The 24,719-nt window shown below is 59.9% G+C and overlaps 1 protein-coding gene across 1 annotated transcript; it reads right to left on the bottom strand.

The window, feature by feature from the left end:
- Nucleotides 1-385: 385 nt before the first annotated feature.
- Nucleotides 386-8,489, bottom strand: PSMF1 (proteasome inhibitor subunit 1). Its single transcript, XM_052783933.1, has 7 exons — nucleotides 8,212-8,489; nucleotides 7,070-7,222; nucleotides 6,417-6,499; nucleotides 5,557-5,742; nucleotides 3,937-3,990; nucleotides 1,753-1,911; nucleotides 386-1,641 (listed from the first exon to the last, which is right to left on the bottom strand). The coding sequence occupies exons 1-7, from the start codon at nucleotides 8,338-8,340 to the stop codon at nucleotides 1,590-1,592; spliced, it is 816 nt and encodes a 271-aa protein (XP_052639893.1). The 5' UTR covers nucleotides 8,341-8,489; the 3' UTR covers nucleotides 386-1,589.
- Between the last annotated feature and the right edge of the window lie 16,230 nt (nucleotides 8,490-24,719).

Here is a 24,719-nt window from a genome sequence, read left to right as displayed (position 1 = left end):
ATTTGTAGGCAAAGGGGTTTTAAAAGGAAAAAGCCTTTGGGGAAAAGAGATAGACGGGGGGATCGCTTCCCCCCTTTTTATTTATGCCAGCACGGCTGCATGCAGCGTACCGACGGCATTCAATACCCCAGAGAGCCAATTACCGCAAGGAGCGTAGCCAGAGCCAAGGCTGGGCTGCTCTCCACTTAATTTTCTTAATACAGTCACATCGTCTCGGAAAAGCGCTGCTGCTCAGGGGAAGGTACAAAGTGGGTTCCCAGCGTGAATCCTCCACCTTGGGGAGGGCAGGCACAGCCTGGGCAGAGCTTCGGGGCTTCCCTTTTCATGGCAGGGAGAAGGGGGCTGCGGCTGGGGGGGCCACCCCCAGCAAGCACCAACACAACAATGTTGTCAGGTTTTTATTTCAATCTCATGAACATCCTTCCAAGAAATCAAACCACGAGAAGAAAAAAATAGTATGAACCCCTGACAGGACAGACGAGCTGCGGCCCCAAAATGAACTGACCTGTGGGGAGCTGCGGGGAAGGGAGGAGGTTTCCAGAAAGAGGTCAGGAGCCTGAGCCACACAGATCCCACCCATCCTCCCCGAGCTGTTTGGCAGAGTTCAGCCAGGCAGAGTTGCACCAGCCTCATGCAACAGGACTGACAGTAGCGTAACATGTTCCTATAAACCTCTTCTGCAAAGCAAATCCCACACGGGAGCCCCCTCTGCACGTTCCCAGAAGGGCCCCAGCTCAGTGCCAGGCTCCACTCCGCCGTGCCTGGAGAGCCAATGCCGAAACCGGCAAGTCATGCGGGTACCGAGCACCTTCCCTCCTACACCAGCCCCGCGTGGTGCCTGGCAGGCGGCCCTCGCCACGCCGCCTGCAGGGCTTCACATACACTCCGGGAAAGAAAAACAACACGTCTGCTGGGGAGAAAGGGGGCACAGTGGGGCCAGGAATTCAATATATGTCTCTTCTCGTGCACGTTAAAGGCTTTGCTGTTGGTGCTCTTTAAAGCCAGTGGGCATAGCCACGCGGAAGCTGATCTCAGCCACTGCCGGAGGTCTGCCCACGGAGACCATTCTAGCCCCTCACACTAATCCAACCTTTACTTGGATAAAGAGCAAGAAAGAAACCATCTCTGCATGTGAAGCCTGCTCCAGCTGCTGCCTTCAGCCAGGCTACTGCAGCACAGGAGCTCCCTCCAGCCAGCTCCCTCCTCAGCACCGACTGCTTCTGTAACCCCAGCAGCAAAAGCGGTGCCACCCAGGAGAAGCAGAGGAGGAAACCCCATGGCATCCGGGCCGTTCTCAGAGCACCGTGCTACACCCCACGCTGCCTCCTCGCACAGGGCAGGACCACTTCAGCTGGGTGCAAATGGCCAAGCACCCTCAGAGGAGCACGGAAAGAAACAGAGCTACTGCCTCCTCTTGTGTTCTGCACACAGGGAAACCTTTATAGCTGGTCTGACACTGGAAGGTGGCCCCGAGTGGGGAGAAGAAAAACGCTGCTGAAAAGACTGAAGTCCACCAAACGGGGAATTAAGTGGGGAAAGTGCCCCTGCCTCCCAGGAGACCGCTCTGGCCGCAGCCATGGGGTGACTCCTCACATGAACATGTCATCATAGCCTGGAGGGGGAAGGTGGTCAGGATCTGGCCTGGAAAGAAATTCAGAGCAGAGTCAAACCAGAAGCGAGAGCTCAGTCTCGCAGCAACAGGGACGAGCCAGGAGAGCAAGCTGGGGATACAAGGCACAGCCAAATACCTACCTGGATCTACCAGCCCCTAACGGGCCAAAGGGGTCGAATCTGGCGCCTGGTGGAACTGCTCCCGGGGGAAGCCGGCCTGGGATGCCCGATGATGGGTCAGTGCCAGGCTGTGGGAAGCCAGACCGGAGAGGATCCACGATCATTCCCCCACTCCGACCTCTGTGGAGAGGAAAGGCAGAGAAAGAGATGAGATGGGCACTGGTGAGAGGAGCAAAGCGTGTCCCTGTGCCAAACCTCTGCTGCAGGAACACCGAGCATGGGAATGCGGGGTTAAGCTTACACATGGCACGTGGGAAGGAAAGCACTCCTAACCCACCACAACACAGGCCAGGACAAGCCAGTGAGGCAAGCCCATGGCAGAAAGATAGAGAGCCCTTCATGTGTGTACACGTGCATGTGTAAGAGTGCTTGGGCACACCTGATCCTTGTCCCATGGTGGCTGCTGTCTGTGACAGGAGGGAACCCAAATGCATCACACTCTGCTCCTGCCCAGGGTTATCCCCGCCCTGCAGACCCGCCTGCATTATGCCACAACACAAGGTCAGGGGCAAGATGCAAATCATGGCTCATCATCATCCTAAGGTGGGAGTCTTACGGCTGCAAAGACTGTGCCCAAGCCAGGGCACCAGCAAACACCCAGGTCCGGGGCCCTATGGTGCCAGCATACCCCAAAGCCTAGCTTGAGACAGGCACAGGGAAGCAACAGCCCTTGCCTGCCTGCCTTCCTCGGAGCCATAGCCAAACCAGACACTCAGAGCAGTGGAAAGGCAGCTTCCCTCTTCCACCAGTTCCCGCAAGGAGCCATTTAGGGCATCAGTAATGGCTGGTAAGTCCCGCTGAGGAAGCATCAGACCCGCTGGCCCTCGCTGCCGGCTCATCCTCCCGTCCCTGCTCTCTGCTCTCCCGGGCGAGCAGCATGTCCTGCCCTGTGCAGTGTCGCAAGAGCTCGCGGACCCAGCCGGGGCTCCCACCAGCCTTTCCAAAAAGCTGCCTGGAAGTCATTTGCTGACCACGGTGGCTCCTCAGAGCTGCCCCACGCTGTGAGTGCCATTCCTCATGGTTGGCTTTGTGCAAACTCGGCTGGAGCCTCTGGACACCGCTGCCATCATACAAGTCATTAACAACCGCGCTAATGAGTTCCATTACGCCAGGCCGGCTGCCCAAAGTGCCCCGGGACAGCCAGGCCCCACGAGCATATGCCTGGGAGTCTGGGTCTCCAGCCCCAGCGCTGGCAGGTGTCAGCACACAAATCTGCTTCCATTTACAATCTTTTTTGTCATTTACAGAGAAACTTCTGATGAAGGGCTGGAGGCAGTGAGAGAAACAGGGTCCCCCCCCCCAACTGAACCCCTTCTCCTTGTGCTATCAGGTTTCCTTCCAGCCACCCAGGCTCCAGGCCTCTCCTTCCAGCCGGGCAGGACATTTTTAGCTGGCCCTTTTCTAGCCAAACCCACGGAGAACCAAGTCTTGCAAGAGGGGAAAAAATGCAATCCCCACAGGAGAGTGGTTCCAAAGAGGACTCCCCTGGGCCACAGGACGCTCTGCAATGACTCCAAGAGCTGTTTTTTGTCTGACTATGTGCTTTTAATTGGAATGGAAGATGACAGGTTCTCCTTGCCTGACCAAACCAAAGACCAAGAGATGTATCTGTGAAGATCAGTGCCCCAGACAGCCCTGCTTTTACCCAGCCTTTCTCTCGAGTGCTTCAGACAGCCGGGAGGCTCACAACCAGGACTTGAGAATTTGTGGACTCGGCTTTAAGCCTCCCCTTCTCCAGACTGCTGGGCTGTAGACACAGCAGCTGGTAACATTTTAAATTAGAGGCTTACATTCACTTAACGACGTATTCAGCTTTGATTTACTGAAGGAATTACTGCATGTTAAATGAATACAAGCTGATTATTAAACAGACACAGATTGCAACCTATCATCTATGCAAGAGACGGCATCTTATTACGATATTAGAACCATATTGAGGTTTAGCAACTGTCAATTGGTCCCTTGCAATTTGCACTGAGTGACTGTCCCATCACCGTCTGCACTTAGAGACACTTCACCGGACACCTGAGCCAGGCGGACTCCAGCTGTTCCAGAAAAGGTCTCCAGCACCCCCACACCCCCCAAGGGCAGAGCAGGGGACGCTCCTTGGGCACACAAAGCATTATCTCTCCCAGCCATACTCACCCAAAAGGGTCCAGGTCTTCCCCACCAACAGCGAAGGGGCTCAAGGGGGAAGGCCTGAAACACAGAACACAGCGAGACATTCAGTGGAGACTGGCCGCGTGGAGGAAGGAGGAGTGAGCAAGCAGGCAGGGCAGTGCAGCCAGTGTGGTTGCCGGTGCTGTGCTCATGGGTGCTCTCCCATAGCAAGCACTGCAGCACCCAAAGGGCCCTGGGACCTGCAAGACCCTGTGTGAGTGGGCTGGCGTTGGGAGCCACCCCATGCCCAGGATGCAGCATTCCCTGCTCCAGGGTGCAGCTGGGTGTGGACACCGGTGTGCGTGGCAGGCCTGCGGGAAGCTTGCTGAGGTGAAGGGGGCCCTGCTGTTCCCACTGCTCCGGGCTGGAGCTGTCTGTGGACACTGGGAGTTTCCGTGCCAGGGGCTCCCTGAGCAGTGCTGGGCTAGGCCAGGCTCTCCAGCATGTCCCGGCTGGAGACACAATGACAGTCCTGCTTCCAGGAGCACGAGGACAGTGGGGCAGTGAGCCTGCAGCCAGCTGTCACATCTCCTTGCCAATACTATGTGCTAATAACATGGTTTCAGAGCCGTGCCCAGCTCCAGCCTGTCTGCCCAGGCCTCCCTGAGGAGCATCGTGCACCCTGAGCAGCCCTGAGCACCAGCAGACAGCAGTGGGGTTAAAGAACCAAGAGGTGACATGCAAGGCAGAAGCCACAGCCGGTCCCCAAGAGATGGCAGAGCCACCACAGTGTCTCTGACTTCCAAAGGGGATTACAGCTTGTCGGGGGGAAGAGAGGGGGGAGCCTGCCTGCTTGCCATGTAGGAGGGATGGCTGGGCACGAAGGGGCCAGGGAGGGATGGTGAAGTGAGTGCCATGTGTCCCCTCTCCCCAGCTTTGCCAGCAAAGGGTTTCAAAAGGAAAGCAGGGTCAGGAGAGCAAGGAGGAGAGGTCTCTGTTCCCCCCAACCTCCTGGGGCCTTGCCCCAAGCTGCGGCTGGGTGCACCGTCCTGGGAGGGCAGCTCTACCTGCCACAGCAGGTAGGAGGATTAGAGGTAGCTCCTGTTCTGTGCCAAGCAAAGGCAGGGCTCTGCACCCACCACATGCCTTCTCCTCTCTGTTGTGAGCAGAGACCCCACAGCTCTGCTAGAGCCCACATTATGAACTGACACCCAGCGCTCTGATGTCCCTCCCAGAGGCTGCTTGGCGCCATGACGGCACCGTCCTTCCCACTGCTGTCCCTGCTCTGCCAGCTCCGGAGTCCTGACAGTCCCTCAGCCAGCACAGAGCAGGGCCTCCCTCCTTCCAGCCTCACACCTTCCCCCCAGCCCTGTATGGTGCCCTCTCCCTCCTGGGTTTGTAGGTCTCCAGCTACACCTCCAGGCAATGCCAAAGGAGGGTCAAACCAACACATAGCTCCAGAACAAGCCGTCCCTCAGCGGGCAACCTAAATCAAACCCGAGCATTCAGCCATCGAGGCTGAAACTAGCTGGGGAGGGTTTGGATCCTCTTCGCTCCCCATCCCATGCGTGCAAGATGAGGACCAGAGGTGTAGTTTGGAAAGCTGTGCCAGGACCACGTCCCGTCTAGCGGAGGACCATCAGCAGCCACCCGCTCTTTACTCACCAAGACGGTGCTCTTGTGCCTGCTGGCTGCCGGGGAGGGACCCTCAGGGGGTCATAGTCCCGGTGCAAGTCAGGATCCTTCTTCTCAGCCTCGGGCTCCTTTTTGGCCTTTTCTGCGGGGGGCCCAAGGGGAGCGATGATGCCTGAAGCAATCCTTGTCCTCAGCTCCTCGGTGTTCTTGTACACCCTGCAGGGAGGAGAGGCAAGGCGGTGGGCTGGGGAGGCCACTGCACCTGGGCGTGAGGTGCTGGACAGGCTGCGAGAGGGGTGGTGAGGAGACAGACAAGCCCAAAGCGTCCCTGGCACAAAACGTGTCCCCAGCTGGCAGCACAGAGGGGATGGGAAAGGGTAACGGCACACAGTGGCACCAAAGTCCTCACCCCATTTAAGATGGCAGAGGTGCCACCCAGCCCAAGGGACTCCCTTGTGCTGTGGCCACAACCCAACCAGTTTGCCCTGGAAGAAACCACAGCACATAGCACTGGTCTTTAGCGAGGCCACAGGGTGCCTGGGACATGGCTGAAACCGTAGCACCCCTGGGCAGTGTCCACCCAGCACAGACAGGCAGGCAGTGCTCTGGAAATAAAAGTGCTGGGCTGGGCTGGCCCATTCCCAGGTGGGACGGCTCTCCCTTGGGCTCTGACCCACGGTCCCACTGTTCCCTAAATCTCTCTTGCCTGCCAGCAGCGCAGAGGGAGGCAGGGCAGGGAGCTCTGGCTGCATTTCAGGGCTGGCTGGCCTGCCCTTGGGGTTTGCACCGGAGAGGAAAGTCCTCCAGGCTCCTCCTAACCTGGTCTCTGCCCCCTGCCTATGCTGCTGGGACATTTTCTCCTGCAGAAAATACCAGGGAACTGAGATTACTTGTGGAAATCGTCCAGGTGCTTTGGGTTGATGTAGTTGGCCACTGCCAAGGTCACATCTGCCACCTTCTGAGAGCTGCGATCCTGGCAAAAGACAGGTAAAGCATAGAGTCAGCAGCCCGGCAGAGCTGGGAATGAGGGAAGGAGCAGGTATAATCACAGCCAGAGGCTTGGGACACAAGGAATGGGCTCATCTGCTTCCTGCCACATCCCTGTGCTGTGCCCGAATCCCCAGGAGCAAACTCTGGTGTACAGCAAGGCTCTCCCTGCTCCCTCCCCCAATCTGGGCTGCAAAGGGTGAAAGACTGAGCAAAAACAACCCAGGCAGGTGCTTGCTGGGCACAGGAGAAGATCTGCAGAAAAGTCCTGAGCTTGGAAAGGGACAGAAATGGGGCAAATCCTGGGCCAGAGTGCACAAGGCAAACTGCATCACTGCCCCAATGCAGCCAGCGTTTGACCAGCTTCACGCTGGGCCACGTCTTCTGCCACACAGGCAGCTCCTAACACCCCCTGGGTCTGCCCCATCCTGAGGGACAAATGCCGCCACGAGGTAGAACAAGTAACAGAAAATATTTAAGAAATGGGCTCTGCTGTTCTTTGCAGCCGCTGCTCCCAAAGGACCCCAAACCCGCAGGGACCAGCGTGGGTGCTCACCATGACATTGAGGATCATACTGTCTTCCACCATGATGGCCTTCAGCAGCAGTTCACGGGCATCGTCTGTGGACTTGTAGCGCAGCGTATACACCTCCTTGTTGGCTTCCCAGCCAGCGGGCAGCAGCTCAGACTTCCTTTCATCAGAACCCGGCTGCAACAGAACAGACGTGCTGCTGAGACCCTGCCCACGAGCCCAGCACACTGCAGGGCTGGTGGGACCTGTCTTGGCTGCACAGAGAGATCCAGGAGGGGATCTAGGTCTCTGGGAGGGCATCTCTCAGTGCCTTCCAGGTTTTGACTGCAGGAGCAGGGGTTTACTTCCCTACGGGCTGGCCCTGCCTGCTTGCCACCTCCCGCAGGGTCCCTGCGCTGGAACAGGAGGGATACAACCACCCTTTGCTGAACAGGAGGAGACAACAAAAAGACCCAGACTGGGGGATGATGCTCTTCCCTGCCTGGCACCTCTCAGCTCCCCAGCACAGGACAGAGCTGTCTGGGGTTGGGGGGGAAGGCTGTCGTCCTGTTTGTCCAGCCCCACAGTGGTACTGCCGGGGGTCCCTGCCCCACACTGTCCCCTCCCCTAGTACTGCGGGGTTCCTCCGCTAAAACAGCGCCCTGCACCCCCACCCCTGCCCCCCCAGCACCACACCAGGCACCTCCCAATACCCCCCAGCACCGCACCAGGCTCCCAACCCACTAGACCCCTGCCATAGCACTGGCTCCAGCACCAAACTGGCCTCCTCCCTGCTATTGTGCCAGGGCCCCCCCCCCAGCATTGCATTTCCCCCCAACGCTGTACTGGACACCCCCCTTTCGGTATGGCGTTCCCCCTCAGCACCAAGCTCCCCCCAGCACCACACCGACCCCACCAGCACCGGGACCCCCCGCACTCCCCCAACGCCGCACTGACTCCCGCAGTACTGGGACCCCCCCAAGCAGCACTGAGGCCCCTCAGACCCCGCACCGGCCCGGTTTCCCCCGACATCCCCGGCGCCGCACGGCTTCCCGCCCACCCCCCTCCACCCCGCGCCTCCGCCGGCAGCGGGCGCCGAGCTCGGGCGAGCGGCGCTAGGAAAGGCCGGGGCTCGGCCGCGGCCTACCGCGGCGGAGAAGCCCGGCCCGGCTCGGCTCGGCTCGTACCTGGTCGCCGGCGCCGAGGCAGCGGTAGCCGTGCCGGACCAGCTCCCAGTGAACGCCGCAGATCAGCGCGTCCTGCGGGCGGGAGATGGCGGCCAGCGCCCAGGCGTACAGCGGCTCTAGCCCCGCCATGGCCGCACCGTAACGAGCAGGCTCGGCCGGGCCGGGTCCGCGGCGGGAGGCAGCGGGGGGGAAGCCGCCCGGACAAGGCCCCAAACGCCGCGCCCGGGGAGCGGAGAGCCGTACCGGGCTAAGGCCGGGGCGGAGCCGGGCTGCCCTTCACTAGAGGGCCCCCGTCCGCTGCGCAAGGCCCGGGCCTGCCGCCACCGAGGGCCGGGCCGGGGGCTCCGGTCGCCGCGGGGGGCTGGGATTTTCCTCGCACCCTCGGGAGAAATTTAATGTTTCTTCCCACAGCGGGAGAGAAGGGTCTCGCCGAGGTGTGTGGGGGTGTCTCTGCCCGCTGCCACCCCTCTGCGTGGGGCTGGCAGCCTGTGGGTTAGGGTCTGCCCGACCCTTTGTCCCTGTCCCTCTCCCTGTCCCTCTCCCTGTCCCTCTCCCTGGCTCTTCCTCGGCCCTTAGAAAAGCGTCGGAGCCTGTGGCAGGGTCTGCGTGCGCTGCCGGAGTGGGCCTTTCCGCCGGGAGCGAAGCACCAAACGGCCATCGGATGGGTTTATTTCATTCCTTCCCCAGCCCCTTTCTCCGGGGCCACAGTGTTTGTAACACCTAAATTCTATTAAAGTTGCCACTCAAAGGTACTCGGGGGCTTTTTTTTCCCTGCCCCTGCGCCGGAGCTGGTGTCCTCGGTGCGGCTGGCAGGAGGCTGGGACTGGGGATGAAGCAGCCCCATGCTGGGGAACGCCATCGTCTGCTGCTTTCCCAATCCGAGCTCCAGCTCCTCAGGGACGCTCATCTTGACTTCGTTATGCGTCAATTAATTAACTCACACTGTTCGCTCTTTCCATTTCCCCTTCAAGAAGTCACTGAGGCTGAACAATCAACCGCAGACCAGCAGGCCTGCCTGCCCAGCAGCCCCCGCGGCTCGGCGTTGCGCGTTCACACGAATCATCGCCGTGCTGGCCGGGGAGCTGCCGCAACTCCCGCTATTGCCCCCACCAGTCCCGGCTCCGTGGAATATGGCCGGAGCTTGAAAGCCGAGAGAGCTGTGCCGGACTCGGCAGGAAAGCTACCGCTGTTTTTTCCACGGGGCCGGGATTTCAGCGCGGGAGCTTCACGAGGGAGGCGTCGGATGGGGATACAATGAGAACAGCAGGAAATGCCTCAGCCGGAGCTTTTCCAGCGCTGAGCTTGTGATTCACAGCAGCACGCAGCGTTTCCGCCCCATGGCTCGCTCCCGGCGGGCAGCAGCCGCAGTTGCAGGCTTTGACGGCATCCACATTTCACTTTCCCGGCACAGCCCGTCCCTGGGTGGGCGAGGCGGATACCGGTAGCTTCATTCGAATGCCCCCTCCTGAGGCAGAATTTGAAATCGTGGGTCTCCCTCCAGAAACCTCATCCTAAATCCTGTATCCCAGCACCGCTAACGGGCTTCCCCCGCCTGCCTGCGGACCCGGTGCAGGTGCTGGAGCACGTGGGTGTTTGGGATCGGCATCCATGGGAGCCGCCGGTGCCTCGGTGGGGCCAGAGGCAGCAGGAATCACACAGAAGCTATGCTGAGTGCTTACCGAGCTTTCATTTTTCCACCCAACTTGCTGCCATCTCTGTTCACCCACCGTCTGCTGTCCACCCTCTCACCCATCACCACACACTCCGATCCAGCCATCGGCCTGTCCTCCTGCCGCCTCACCACCGTGTCCATCCTTAAGTTCTTTTCCCTTCCCCATGTCGTGCCGGCTGCCCCAGACCACACACAAGGAGCGACTTTTGGTGCCGAATTCCCCCTGGCCCAAGCAGCCCCTCCACGAACACGGCATGGGGTAAAGTGGGATGCCTCCACGCCGCCCCTCACCACGGGACCCTCCTGGGAGCTGGGCCCCCACCGTACCTGAGCCCGCGGCCCCCGGGGCTGGCTGTCGCTACATCAAAGCTGCCTTTCCAGCGTCGGCGGTGCCACGCTGCGCCGGCCCACGTCGCCTGGCTCCCCGTCGGCTCCTTCCTCTGCTCCAGCGTCTCACTTGCTCTGTGGCTCGTTGATGATGAAAACCACTGGCCACATGAAAGCAGCTCCCCTAATGCGAGTTAGGGGCCTGCAAGCTATGTGGGAGGTAGCGGACAGCACAGCCCTGACTGGGATGCAGCGGCCAAGTCATTAACGAGGTGACAAGGATTGCAGAGCCGGCTCATTAGTGCTGCAAGGCAAGTGCGTCACGTTGGCTGCTGGGCACGCCGGTGCCATCGTCGGAGCAGCCACGTCCTCTTTGTGGGCTGCCAGAGCAAAGCTGGGAGTGGGAGCGATGCTGCAAGAGTCGCGCGAAGCCCCCGGAGCAGCCAGCGCCCCGGATGCCTTGCACGTGTTCATGAGAATTCCTGCCCAGCGTTTGCACCAACCCTCCTGCCCGTGGAAATGCAGGGGAAGCTGCACCTGGCCGTTTTTCTCCCTCTTTTACCCAGGAACAGGATCCGTGGGGCCACGCATCTCGTGGAGAGCTGCTCTGCGCAGGAACGGGGCCAGGGGTGATGTCCCGGGGGAGGCGGTGGCTGGAGCCGTCCCAGCAAGGCAGTGATGCTCGGAGCAGGTAGAGGGATGCATTCAGCCGGGGTCACCTCCGTCACACAAACCACAGCCTCCCCTGACCTTCATACTTTCCCGCTGCCTCACTGCTCCCGGTGGATGCGCCCACTGCGGTGTCATAACAAGCAGAAGAGGAAACAGATTTCCCAATCGCCCGCCCCGCTGGCAGCCCGCGAGCCTTCCATGCTGGGAATGGCAGCCGGCACAGTCGGGGCAACTGGCTCACTCCCGTGCCATGCCACGCCACGTGCACCAGGTATGACCCAGGGCCCTGCAGGAGAAGGCAGAGAGGGGCCGTGGATAATCCCTGGCTGATGTTCAGGTGTTGCAGGCTGCTGCTGTTTGAGACCATCGTCCCTTCCTTGGGGTCAGCTCGCTGTTGCTCCTTTCCCATCAATGGGAAAAGCCCACACGAATCACTTGGCCCGGGGCAAGCAGGGTCGGGTGCCGGAGGATGGCACCACCGTGTTTCCTACTGGGCTGCCCGCGCTGCTCTGCGCTGGCAGTGCTGCTCTGTGCAGGCAGTGCTTTCCCAGCACACAGCTGGAGGGAAGGACGGGATCCCTGCTGCAGAGCAGGGAGAGCTATCAGCGCTGGGGCAGCCTCCTCCACGCTCCGCTCAACCGCCCGGGGCTTACTGGCACGTAAGGAGCCATCTGAAGATGACCGAAATCGCCGTGCAGAGGGACATTGGGTGGGACAGGGCATCGGTGGCTCCTGGAACAGGCTTCACCCCTCGCTTTCATGGGGCTCCCGTCATTGCCTTGAGAGGGGAGGTAGTCACTCTGTGAAAATTTGGCCTCCTCTTCATTTCCCCCAAATTCAATTCCAGGGAAAGATGACACCGAGGCAGGAGAAAGGGGGTTTTTCTCCGGGGAAGAAATTCAAACCACATGCAGGCAGGCTTGCCGCAGTAGCAGGAGGAGGGACTGGGGCTGCAAGAGAGCAGGCTCTCAGGAGCGAGGCCAAACGTAAAGTCAATTAGCGCTTTCAGGACTCTGAACATGCTTGAGTGCTGTGCTTCGAGCAGGCATAATCCCTGTCGGAGGGAGGCTGCCAATAGGGTTTGAAAATAATGAGGAAGCCCAGAACCCCAGTGCTTCCCAGAAAAGCCTGTTAGCTCTGCGGTGGAAACCTTGCTTGCAGGGAGCGCGTCGCACAAACACAGTCGTGACTCATCAACTGGATGGAGCTAAACTCAATTTTTCGGAGGTCAACATGCTCGAGTCCTAACGAGCCTTACCCTCAGTGGGGCTCCTGCACTCCCTTTGCCTGCTTTAATTCAGGGGATACCCAACACACCTGAGAGTAACAGGGGCTGGTTTCATGGGACCTGTGTCCTCCAGAGATACCACCACCTTCCTAAGGGTCGGTGCCGATGGGGAAACTGAGGCACAGAGCGTTCGAACCACCTGAGCCAGTGGCCGGCAGGGCAGCAGCAACCTTGGCGCCCTGACCCGCTGCCCCCGGCCAGAGCCTGCACCCCACCAGCCCCATCCCTGCAGCCCGGGTGAATGCTGCCGTGCCCCCCGCTGCTCTCAGGGGACCTCGGCCGTGAATCCGAATGGCCTAGGACAGCCTTGGAGGAACAAAACAAGACAATCAATCACCCTTGCTTCACTCCCACCCCAGTCTGCCAGGCTGAGCCGGGTTGCATTGTGCGGAGCCGGAGGGACTCCACATCAAAGCGGGGACCAGCTGGCTGCCGGGCCGCCCCAGTGCCCAGACGGGCAGCGCCCTGCCCACGAGCTGCCTGTCTGCGCTGCCCGCTCGGGCTGCGCCTCCGCTCGCCGCCCCGGGGCCAAAGCCGGGATGCAATCCTGTTCCCCGCTCAGGGTACGGTGGGAGATGCCCGAGGCCGCGTCGGCTGCGGAGATCATCAAAGGTGGGGGCAAGCGGATGCCGCCCTTGGGGCCGGGACCCCACCGAAGCATCCTGGGGCTGGCAGCACCTTCCCTCTGTGGGGGCGAGGAGGAGGCATGACACAAGGAGGAAGAGCCAGTCCCATCCCGAGCTTGTCCCGGAGCACTTCAGAGGCTGTGCGAAGCCCGCGGAGCCGCAGGGATGGCACAGCCTGCTCCTGCTATCCTCACAAGACCCTTTCCTTTGCAGTTCCTTCCATGACACATGGCGGTCGCTTCCCCCGGGCTGCTGCCCCGGCGCTGCTGCAGACAGTACATTCATTTTTGGATGTCGTTTGCAGCTCCCCGGCGTTTCTCCCCATCCCAGGCACGCACGGATGGTATGAGGCAATGTTCTCAGGGAGTATCAGCTTCCCAGCGCAGCGCTGTTGGGTAAGCGCTCGCCTTTCTTCTGAGGAGCTGGTGGCGAATATCCCCCAACGAAACCAGCCCGATGTGCTGCCCGGTGGAGCTGGGGAAGGTGAAGGGGGAGCAGGGGGTCCGGCCATGGGGGGTTGGGCTGGGCCGGGCCATGGTGAGCCAGCGAGGTTGGCCGTTTGGGATAGGGGATCTGGGTAAGAGAGAGCACCCAGATCCCCCTGGAGCAGTGCCCATGTGCGGGTGCAGCAGTGCAACAGCAGTTTGGGTACAAACCCCCAAATATCCCCTATTTCCCCACTAGCAAAGGGTCGGGGTGGCTCTGCCCTGTGACCCACAGCATGGGACAGAGCGGGGAGGACCACGTCTCTGCATGCAGGCAGCCAGCCTGAGCCCCAGCGCCCATGTTGACCGGCCCTGCACCGCACAGCCCCCTCCTACACCCCAAAATAGATCTGTGCCCTGCTCCAGCCCCACTCCAGTGCTCACTACGAGGCCACCGATGCCGCAGCATCACAGATGCAGCTGGGAAAGAGCCATCGGGGCATCTGGAGAGCAGTGACCTGCCAGCGGTACTGGCAGCCCAGAGACCCCGAGCGCTGTCAGGGAGGGGACGGAGGCAGCAAAATCCCATTGCAAGGTGAGTTTATCATCTGGGTTGAGGGCGGGATGGTGTTGCAGCCTGTGCCTCCGGGCATTCACCTTCCCTGAGGGCACGAGGACTGTGTGTGTAGCGCTGGGGGAGCACCTCCTGCCATTGCAGCCTGTGGTTCACACGTGCCAGTAGTAGGTAACAATTGACATTTTTTCCAGTTCGCTAATTAAGACACAGAATAAAAGTCACTAACATGCGAGGCTGGGTGTTTAAAGGGAAAATTCTCCTCCAGGTGCCAGGTTTATTAAAAGAAGGGGAAAAAACCAAGGGGGAGAGGCAGGGCTACAAGCTGGACAAAGAACACATGGGGAAGGAGATGCCTTTGTGGGGTTGGACGGTGTCGGGTGCGTGTGGGGGAGCGGCGAGGATGGGGGCTGCAGTAAGCCCCCATGTCCCCATGCCACCAGGACCCCAGAGTGCTGGGTGGCCCCTGGGAAGCCACGCTCTGGGCATTGCTGTGAAGCAGGAGGTCCCTAGCTCACCCTGCATGCCCAGAGCATCCTCCAGTGGGGCTGACACCCTGGCAGGGCTGGTCCGCATCCTTCGAAGGTTTCCCCATTAACTGGTAGGAAACTGCCCTGAACTGGGCAGGATCCAGGCTGATAAAGCAGGACACGCTCTCAGCATCGCTGCCGGAGCTGGAGCTGCTGGGACACAAGGAAGACACGCTCAGCCAGGGGCCATGGTTTGACGTGATACTTGGGGCAGCAAAACTCCCCTGGCTCCTGCAAGCTGTCCCCGGGGGAGCAGGGACCCCCGGCAGTGCGGGTCGGCGAGGCTGGGGGTGGCAGAGCTGTGGCCCCCGGCCCTCGCGCCACCCACCTCCGCCGGGTGCCTGCACACAGGCGCGGCATTTGCACTTACATATGTAAAGCATTAGGATTTGTTTAGAAGCCCTTTATTGTCATATTTTGTTCTTTATTTCCTACAAATTAAATTTGCTGAGGGATATGTGCGGATTGTGAAATTATTTTGAGAATAGTTCCTCTGGGTTTTTTAATTTCCTTTGTATTAAATTTTTACAGTGTTTAAAAGACTATGAAAAATTTTAAATAAAAAAAGTAGGACAAAATCCCAGGGAGGAAAGGAGAAGAGCCCGAGAAGGGGACCAGCTGCGGGCTGGCACTGGGACCAGCCGCTGCCGCCTCTGTTATCGCAGGCGCCGGGGACGGTCTGGCACAGATGCCCCCCTCCTGCTCCCCCTCCGTCCTGGCCCTGCCACGCACCGGGGAACCGGGTCTGGGAGAGATGTGGCCAGCTGCCCCGAAGCTGGTGCCGGAGCGGGACCTGCCATCTTCCAAGGACTGGGCGGCCGCGGCTGTTCCCACCAGACGCGCGGCTCAGCCTTTCCCTTTCCTTTGCTCCTGGTGCCAGATCGGTGCAGGGATCCCTCGCAGGAGGCCGTGGGGGCTCCGCCGACCCCCCGCCTGTGTTTCCAACCCAGAGCAATTGTTTGGTGCAGACATGAAAGCCCGCGGCCGGGCTATCTGAAGCCACCCTCCCCTGTGAGCAATTTCCAACGCGATAATCTTCTCAATTATTCCCCTGAGCTGTGACTGCTGCAGAAAGCCAAGCTGCCCCTGTGAAGGGCTCCACATCTTGGAAACATTAGGGACCCCTTTCGCTGCCGGGGCGCACGGCGTCGCGGCGATGGCCAGCCGGGAGCCACCCTCCCACCCCTCCGTCCCCTGCGCTGGGTGTTTCCAGCTCATTAAAATCGCAGACACATTTTTCATCTCTTTATTTCTACCACTGTCATCGTCATTGTTTCAGGCTGGTGCAAATTGGGAACTGGCCGTGCACTGACGCTGCTGCTCCGCTCCACCCGGCAGCCGCCCTTGTCCCCAGGACGGGCAGGAGGGCCCTGCTCCGGGGATGGGGATCGGGATCGGGATGGCACCAACCTCCTGCCGCTGTTCCCCTTTTGCACCCAGGTCCATGGCACTGCCCGGTGCGGGACCCCCGGCACGCTGCCTCCCGGCTCTCTCCGACGTGGCTTCCCCTCCGCAGCCTGCCCATGGGGTGCACGGCTCGGCCGGGGACAGGAGGAGGGTGCAGTGCTGGTGGGAAGGGTGCCGGGGTTGTGCCGTGTCCGGCAGAGGTCTGGGTTGAGCCCCTGCTGCCTGCCAGGGGCAGGGGGAATGGAGGTCTCGATGTAATTGCAGGACCCCCCAGTGTTTCCGAGGGGCTCCAGGGGCTCAACGGCACCGGGGATGGGGGCTGAAGGCTGCGGGAAACTCAAAAACAGGGCAGCAGCATCCCCGGGCTCGAGGGAGCAGGGACAAGGACTCCCCTTTGTTATGCACCGGTCCCCAGCGGTGCCAGGGCACCCGTCCCCGGGCGAGGGGCCTCCGTCTTGCCGTTCTGTCCCCCGTGCCGGGTCGGTTTGTGCCTCTCCGGCACAGCACGGCAGAGGGGAGGGAGCGGCTGGGCTCCTCCCAGCTCTGTGGGAGCGAACGGGTGGCTGATGTGGAAAATAATTATGCGATAGGTTTTCTCCATTAATAACAAGGAAAGGGAAGAATTCAGTGAATGTGTAACTTCGATCGAGAGCAAGAAGATGCCAGGGCTGCACGTGACAAAGTTGTCCAGTGCGGTAGGATGCTACCAGAGAACCAGCAGCACAGTCCAACTGGGAAGAATGACAGGGTGTTTGAATAAGCTTGGGAACAGCACAGCCTTCCAGGGCTGCGGGGAGGCAGGGATGCAGGGATGGAGGGATGCAAGCATGTGGGGATGCAGAGATGCAGGGATGAGGGGATGCAGGGATGCAAGTCCCAACCTGATGGTCCCTCCGCCCACCACATCCCTCTGCCCATGCAGACCCTCTCCCCAGCCCCAGCGTGCTGAGGCCTCCTCAGCTCAGCTCAGCGCAGCTCGGCTCAGCGCAGCTCAGTTCAGCTCCTCTGGCCCCGCTGGGGAACTTGGCAAAATTAAGGGAGAGGATTGCCGAGCAGAGCAGAGCCCAGCTCTTCATCTGTTCTAGGAAAAGAGAGGCCACACCAAGAACTTTCTGAAATTCATTCCTGAATCCTTGGCTGAAAGTCGCTGCCTCTTTGCCGAGGCATTTAGACCCTGGCAGCTCTGGGGCTCGAGACCCGGCCCGGCCATGCCGTCCTGCCCCTTCCCAGCATCCTGGTTTAGGAAGCTGGAGCCCTTGCCATGGCTTGGTTTCCCTGGCCCATGCACCTCTGCAGGTATTCAGGCATGGAGCCGCCCCTGCCAGGCACCTCCCTGCCCCTTTTTGTCACTGGAGACGCAGGGTGGTGGCTTCTCCGGGCCGAGGGACCCCCAGCATCGCTCTCCCCGCCGCGCACTGGCAAATTCCTTTCACATGAACGGGAAACATGAGTTCTCCTCTTTGTTTTTTTCAGGAAAAAAATATGTTAAAAAAAAAAATCAAATCAAATCCTATTTGTTTGTGGTCTCAGTGGTCTCCAGTTGTGTGGTTGAGTCTGGAACTCAATGCGATGCCATTGGGATGGCCACGGACTGTGCACACCCCAAACCTGCTGCAAACTTGGGCACACGTGGGGACAGATGGACGTCCCCGTGTCTCCACTGAAACTGGGAGCGATGGAGCCAGAGTGGATTCGGCTCACGGAGCCGTTGCTGGCCCCGCTCCAGCTGGGCTGGCTGGAAGAAGCTTGGGGAGAGGCAGGAGGTGCGGTGGGCATCTGCTGGGAGCTCAGGGTTTGCTGTGTGGTCTTCCAGGGGGGGCTCAAATTAGCAAACCAGCATTGTTAAAGAGCCGAAAACATCAGTAACCTCTAATTATGCCCTTTCCCCACGGGAGGAGGCATTTTGCACCCGGGGAGGCCGTGCCACACATCACTCTTTCATCGCAATATTATGGTATTTTCCCCCAACGCCGATGATTAGAACCAGCCGAGCTCCCGTGGCACGGCCCTGCTGCTGGCCCTCGGTGGGCAAGCGCCGCTGTGCCGGGACCCCGGAGACCCCCACCCGTGGGGAGCACCACTGTAACCCTCATGGGACCCCCGTTCTTGGGGAGGTCAGAGAAAGCCAAACCGAAGCAGAGTCCTGGGCATGGCCCAGCATAGAAGCATCCTTCCTCTTGCAAAGAGGTGACATGGGCTTAGTCCCCGTCCCTGAGGGGCTTTGCCCGCTCTGAGCAGCATCAGGTCTCTTGGGACCTGGATTCACCCTCTGCATCCCAGAGCATCCCCGGGCCAAGGCTGGGGACACGGCAGGAGACACCCTCTGCCTGCAGGAAGGTGCTGGAGCTTCAACGCTGCGACGAGTGGCCAGGTCTGTGCTGTCGGGAGCTGCCTGGCCAGCCAGGGAAGAGCAGGGATGGATGGAGCAGTCGAGACAAGGGAGCCAGGTCACGGCATCCCTCCGTGCCACAGTGCCCTCTGAGCCAGGACAAAGCTGTCCCCCGGGTGAGGAGCCGTAAATACCCGAAATGCCATAGGGAGGAGAGACGGCACGCTGAGAGCGCCCGGAGTGCGTGCGGGGCAGGGAGGAGGCTGGGGATATTTGGAAATGTACTTTTTCTGCTTTCACAGTGCAGCATACATTTTTCCTTCATTTAATCTTTTTCGCTCAAATTCCCAAGTGAAGAATTCTTTCCATGAGCCAGAGCCTGCCGCAGCGGCTCTGTGCCCGGCCGTGGGCACTGGGGACCGACCGGGGACCGTGCCCCTGCATCCCTCCTCCAGCTGCAGCAGCACGGATGCTCGGGACCCGGTGCGAGGGTCGCGGCAGCCTCAGCCCCGCTGGCACCCTCCCTGGCAGTGCTTCAGCTCCACTCGCCCATCGCGACCCCCTTTGCCTTCCGCTCCTGCGGTTCGGCACTTTTTGGGATGATGGCAAAGCTGAACCTCCTCTGTGTGCTTCAAGAGGGGAGCTGCCCACAACCCAACAGTGTTTTAAACAGCTCAGACTTTGTCTTTATTCCAGCTCCTGAAAATTGAATTTGTTAGTGGCATAAACAGGATATAAAAGGCTGAAAAAAAAAAAGAAAAAGGAGAGGGGAACATTTTTCTCCATGGCTTTGCCTGCAATGGAGGAAGCGACCTGTGGGGACCACATCCCCTGGCACTCCTGTGCGTTAGCAAAACTCCTCTCCTAATGGCAAACAGACCCCGGGGACTGGCTCCGTCCAGCGTCCCAGGATGACGGCTCCTGACCCTTGGGGTTTTCTTAACACAAAGGTCTGCCTTTCGCCATTTCTGCTCTTTCCTTCTTTTTTTTTTTCACGGTATTCTCCAAAATTCACGGTGGTTTATGGTGCTCTTTGACGTCAGCCACGAATGGGGCTGCCAGGTGGTAATAATTTTCCTGAATGTCGGCTAAATACAATTATCACTCTATTTTCACTTCAGAAATATTAAAGTTTGTGTCCCTCCTGTTATTAATTCTGGGAAAAGCCTTTATAAGTCACCGTGACACACGGCCATTGGCCCTGGGGCGCTGGCAGCCACTGCAGGGCTGGTGACCACGGTCTGGGGTGGTCCTGGCTGTGCCACGTCCCTGGGCTGTGCCGGAGGGAAGGGTGGGAGACAGTGCTCGGCGGACATGGGGACCAGGGCCAGGAGCTGGGATGTCAGTGGGGTGAGGATGGAGCTTGGCGCTGGGAGGGCGAGGAGGGACCCGTGTCCCCAAGGGAGACCCAAAGTCCCGGTTCCCGTGGATGGGGCACGATGCGCCGGGGACCGGGGACGTGCAGGGCAGCTCTGCCGATGATGATGAGGCCGAGGGCTGGGGCTGCATTTACAGCGATGGTGGAGCAGGTGTGCGTCTGCTTCTTCACTCGGCTCCGTGAAATCAAGCCTTACCTGGACCCTGAGCGTGGCCGAGGGCAGGGGCAGCTCTCAGCCCTACAGCCCGGCCGGCTGCCCTGCGGCTTTCTGTGCCTGGGGATGCTCGCCCGGGTGTTTCCCATTCCTGTGCCAGTGCAGCAAGGTCAGTCAAAGGACTAAGTTGTAGACAGCCCTTAGGACATGCTGTTTCCTTCTGGCTTGCTGTCCAAAGCATGAGCACATGTGTGCAGTTTTGGCCAGGGCAGGCAGGAGCAGAGGAGCCGTCGGCTTTGGTGATGGTACAAATCGGATCCTGACAAATCGGTCAGGTTTGCTGTTAAGCATCCGATTTCAGCTGCAGCCACCCAGACCCGCGGCAGTGACCAGAGCTGACACAGGGAGGTTGGATTTTAAGCAAACTGGCTTAAAACTAAGCTCCGGCACAGAGACACGCCATCACAGCCTTCGGCTGCTGAGTCCCAGCCGGGCAGCCCGGTGATGCTAACCCTGAGACTAGGTTCTCAGCCCTGGCATGTGCTGGGATGCAGGTACAGCCTCGCGCCCGGTGTTTGCCTTCCCTGTGGGCACCCAGATGGGCACCCCGCTTGCCCCCGGCTGCCCAGGGGCACCTCCAACCTCTGCACTGCATCCCCTTGCCGGTAGCACGTGCACCGGGAACCGCAGCTGCAGCGGGGCACGTGCGGGACCAGCCCGGTGAGGGTGAGCGACAGCCGCGGGCGCCGGAGCCACGAGCACGACGGCTGCCTCCGCAACCCTCCCCGGGCTCTGCGGCTGCCAGGGGGAATTTCCCCATCCAGGACCAGGAGCCTGCCCAAAGCCTTTGTCTTCTGCTGAATTCCAGCTGGTGAGAGTCATCCACTAGAGTCAGAGGATTTACCCTCCTGGGGAATTATGTGCAAGAGGGAACCATGTAGTCACATTAAAATTATTTGAAAAAGGACGGGACTTCTGAGTGCTGTCTCACGTGGAGCCAGGAACATCCATCTGACTGATGCTTCCATCTGTCTTTCTCAATAGTTTCCTTAAATAGCACAAATATTAAAAGAAATTCAATTGGAATTTGGCGTAAATGATTCTTAGGAGAATAGAAGAGGGCCAGCTACTAAAATACCACTGGCTTGCTCCCTTCCAGTAACAAACACATGATTTTCACTGCTAGGAAGGCCACAGGCAGCTGATAGCCGTGCCCGGCAGAGAGGAGGATGCTCTGTGGTCACTGATGCTTTGGCATTGCCAGGAGAGCGGTGCCGGCTGTGCCCGGGGCAGGGGGCACGGTGGGCTCGGCAGCAGCACCCATCTCCCCTGGGGAATCCCAGCTCTCTGGTGGCAAAATAATCTGCAGAAATGCTGCAGTTCCAGGTTTCCAGGCTGTCTGAAAGCCCAGTCCTGCTGCCCCAAGCCTCAGGCTCCCGACCCTGCACCGTGCAGCCCATCTCCCTGCCTTTTCCCAGAGAAACCTTCCCCGAGCCCCCACCGCACACAGACCGGGGAGGAATCACTGCAATGGCAGGAGGAGATTTCTGAGCAATTTTTATGCCATGTCTCAGTTCGCCAAAGACCTCCCCTGCCTTTTGCTTTTAGTTTCATGTCCTGTCAGCTTTCCCCAAGACACCCGTGGTGCTGTGGAGCGGGAAGTTGGTTTATGGTCCGTCTCACCGTGGGAGACTTCTCACTGTCATGTTTACTCTTACTTTGTCTGTCCAGCTCAGCTGCAACTCAACGTACAAGGAGAAAGGGCAGAGTCTCAGTGGCACATGCGAGATGGAGATTGATGTTGGCTGCGAGGACAGCACTTGGTGCAAGCCCTTGTCCATAGGATGCTGGGGCTGGTGGGGATTTCTGCAGAGACCCTGCCCTGACGCCTGCTCGCTGCTGGGGAGGAGTTGAATAAAACCTTCAAGAACCCCCAACCTTCATGTCCATCTCCTTCTTTTGCCTTCTCCAGTGAATACCGAGGTCTAAGCGCGATGGTTCATGCACCGAGCAAGCACATCCTCCCTCCTCCCAGGGCTCGCTCCATTCCACCATCCTCATCTCCTGGCTACCTGTGAGCACTGCCCAAACACCACCTCTCCCCGAGAAATCCCGGCTCAGCCGTAACCACCGGCCCCGTTACGGCAGACGAGCCCCAGCGCCGGGACGATGCCCTTCCCTCAGCCCGTTGGCGAGCCCGTTGGTGCTAGCCGGCACCGAGCTCGTCCCGCGCGAGCCGCCGTGGTGTTTTTCCCGCTCTGACAGCTGTACGGAAATTGGAAGGCGACGCTGACATGTGTCAACAATAACCAGCGAACAAGCGCCGACGGCAGCGGCTGTCCCCACCACCTAGAGGAGGCTGGCCACTCTTGGCTGAAATCACGACAAATTGCGGCTGGGAAGCAGGAGTATTGTTTCAATTATTTCCATTATATAAAGTCAAGCCATTTAATATATTCTGCCTCAAAGGGGCTCAACTAAAGAGATAAAATAAACACTGGAAATCTGCTCCACTGGCACAGATCAGGAATTTGGTTTCGACACCAAACCTTCCCTCCCGCCTCACTTGCTCGCCTTCCCTTTCCTCCTCCCGGCTCCCTCTCCTCCTCCTGCTGCTCCTCGGCCTTCGGCACCGCTCGACACCAATTCTGACTTTGGGCTTTGCTTCTGTTTTGGCAGCCGAAGCGCTCGGAGGCTACGCAGCCGCGCCGGCGGCTGGAGCCGGAGCCGAGCCAGAGGAGCCGCGCTGGCAAGAGAGGAGCGGGAGCTCCAGTGCTCTCTCCGGGATGAAGGATTTGATTTAAGGCAAACCTTAAACCTCAAGGCAAACCTTAAACCTCTTGGGGTGCCGGATCCCCCTGAGAGCAGCGGGACTGGCAGGCAGCACAAACCCAGGACCAGCTGGAGCCTGGCAGGAGGAAGAGGAAGAGGAGAGCAAGCGTGCTGCAAGTGTGCTGCAGGCTGCTCGGCGCTCTTGGCTGACGCCAGCGCTGAAGTCAGCCGCCTTCACGCCATCCTCCCTGCTTGGGAGAGCGGACGGCATCCCGGCACTGAGGGGTCTCACCGGCTCTGTGTGCTGGCGCGGTAGGCGGTGAGAGGGTCTGCCGGGCAGGCTGGAATTGCCTCCTGCCACGGAGAGACCAGCTGCTCCCACCAGCTCCGGTCAAGCGGGAGCTGCTTCCCATTACGGCTCCCGATGGCACCGGCCTTGCCGGAGCAGTCCTCCCTCACAGGGCTGTGCTGGCCCAGGTGTTCCCAATATGCCGGCATCCGGACAGGAGCACCCGGTTGCACCAGGCTCCTGCCCGGGCGGTAAATCTGCAGTTTGGCCTTTCCCAGCCAGTTTCCCTGTGCATCTGCTGAGCTCCGAGCTCTGCCTGTGCCAGGACGGGGGTCACGAGCAGTGCCGCCACCAGGGACCTGGGCGATGGAGCTGGCCGTGCCGCAGGATGCCCGGCAAGGGCCGCAGTGCGGCGTTAGGTGGAGCCGGCATTTCATAAGCGTGGGGGAAAGGGCCTCTGCCGAGCTGGCGTGGGGAGCAGCTGTGACTTTCCATTCCTGTGGGAAGTGGGCTGCCACCGTCCAAGCATCTGGGCTTGTTATGATGGGAGAGGAATGCCAAATATTTTTCTTCCTTATCCACTACCATCCGCTCAAACCCTCCCCTGATCAAACCCACATTCATCGCCTGGGATGCACGAGGGCCCCTGCTCTGGAGAAGATATCTCTCCCAGCGGCCGCTCCAGCCCTCGCAGCTGTGGGAAACTCATTGCACCTGGGGAGAAAACCCTGCCTTTGGCCAGGGGCTCCCTCCATCCCACTGCCCCTTGCTGTCTCCTTCCCACCGCTGCCAGCCAGCTCCAGCCGTTTCATTTTCGCTTTGCTGCCTTGGCCAGGAGCATCCCTGGTGCCTACATCCCTGTGCCAGCATCCCTGTGCCAGCATCCCCGTGCCAACATCCCTGGCTGACCTGTGGCCCCACCGGGGTCACGCTGTCCCCTCCGGAGCCCCGGGCATCCCGAAAGTAGCCGCTGGGGTGGTGCCACGGGCGTGTGCCCTGGGACGCCGGCCGTGCTGGGAAGCAGGCAGTGCTGCCTTGGAGGGTCACCAAGATTTTTCCAAAGATGAAAGCATGCTCAAGTGTCAAACAAACTTTCCAAATTATCTTCCTGGACACTTTCTCCCTGGTGCTTTGGAAGACGGAGGAGGAACATTTCATTCCCTCTGCGTTGGCGTGGAGCGGGGCTGCATGAGGGAGCTGGGAGCTGCCAGCGGCACCCGCGGGCTCAGCCTTGCTTCTCCCCGGCATCACCCGTGAGTCACCGCGGTTGCCGTCCCGGCACCGCCAGCCGAGCTCTCCACCCCCCGCAGCCCCCCAGAATGCCTCCTGGCACAACAGAGGGGTAACAGGCGCCTGATTAAATAGCAGACAACACATCATCCCTTCCCACTGCAATTTTCAGAGGAGTAGTCATAAGTAGCCAAATTAAGGCAAATAAGAGGATTTCTCTGCTCCCTCGGGGGCACCCAGCACCCACCAGCAAGGAGCCGGACTGGTAGCTTTGCTGGCCTTGGCAAGGCCTCCATGCTATTGCACAGCCCAGCGATGAGCTGAGCAAATTACTGTGTGCCGTCCCCAAGGACCCGGTGTTAATGAGAGCCACCTAATTAGCGCACTCCTCCTGCGAGGGCACTTACCCTGGCAGGGCTCGCTCCAACATCCACTTGCTCGTGCCAGCAGCTGGAGAGCGTGACCAGGGACGAGGCGCTTCCCTGGCCCTTGCACAGCATTTTCCTTCCAGGTCTGGACAATGAAAATTCTCAGTCAGCTCCTGGGGAGCTGGGCTGGCCCCGCCACGGAGCGAGGAGCTACCATGAGCCCTGCCAGGGTGCCAGCCCAGCCGGGCACCCGCGGTTCTCCCCGGCTACAGCCATCCATCACCGGCAGCCCCCACAAACACCAGTGCAGCCATGATTCGGACATACTCAAGTATCTCCAATGCTATTCCCATATCCATATTTTTCTCAGCTCCTGTGCCGGGATGGTACCAGCATGCTCGTGCCCACACGGGCCCCCCCCCCAGCCCACACGGATCTGCGATGGGGATGCCGTGTTGCGGGCTTGG

The sequence above is a fragment of the Harpia harpyja genome, chromosome 1 (genome assembly GCF_026419915.1).
Source record: "Harpia harpyja isolate bHarHar1 chromosome 1, bHarHar1 primary haplotype, whole genome shotgun sequence".
Classification (NCBI taxonomy): domain Eukaryota; kingdom Metazoa; phylum Chordata; class Aves; order Accipitriformes; family Accipitridae; genus Harpia; species Harpia harpyja.
The sequence above is the reverse complement of the archived record's forward strand: the minus strand, read 5'-3'. Positions and strand labels throughout refer to the sequence as shown.

What these genes read in the sequence shown, in the direction of transcription:
- PSMF1 (XM_052783933.1), bottom strand. Translation starts at nt 8,340, where the DNA reads ATGGCGGGGCTAGAGCCGCTGTACGCCTGGGCGCTGGCCGCCATCTCC. An exon ending in GCCTCGGCGCCGGCGACCAG is followed by an intron (nt 7,223 to 8,211) that starts GTACGAGCCGAG and finishes GTTCTGTTGCAG; the next exon opens with CCGGGTTCTGATGAAAGGAA. An exon ending in TTAGGGGCTGGTAGATCCAG is followed by an intron (nt 1,642 to 1,752) that starts GTAGGTATTTGG and finishes ATTTCTTTCCAG; the next exon opens with GCCAGATCCTGACCACCTTC.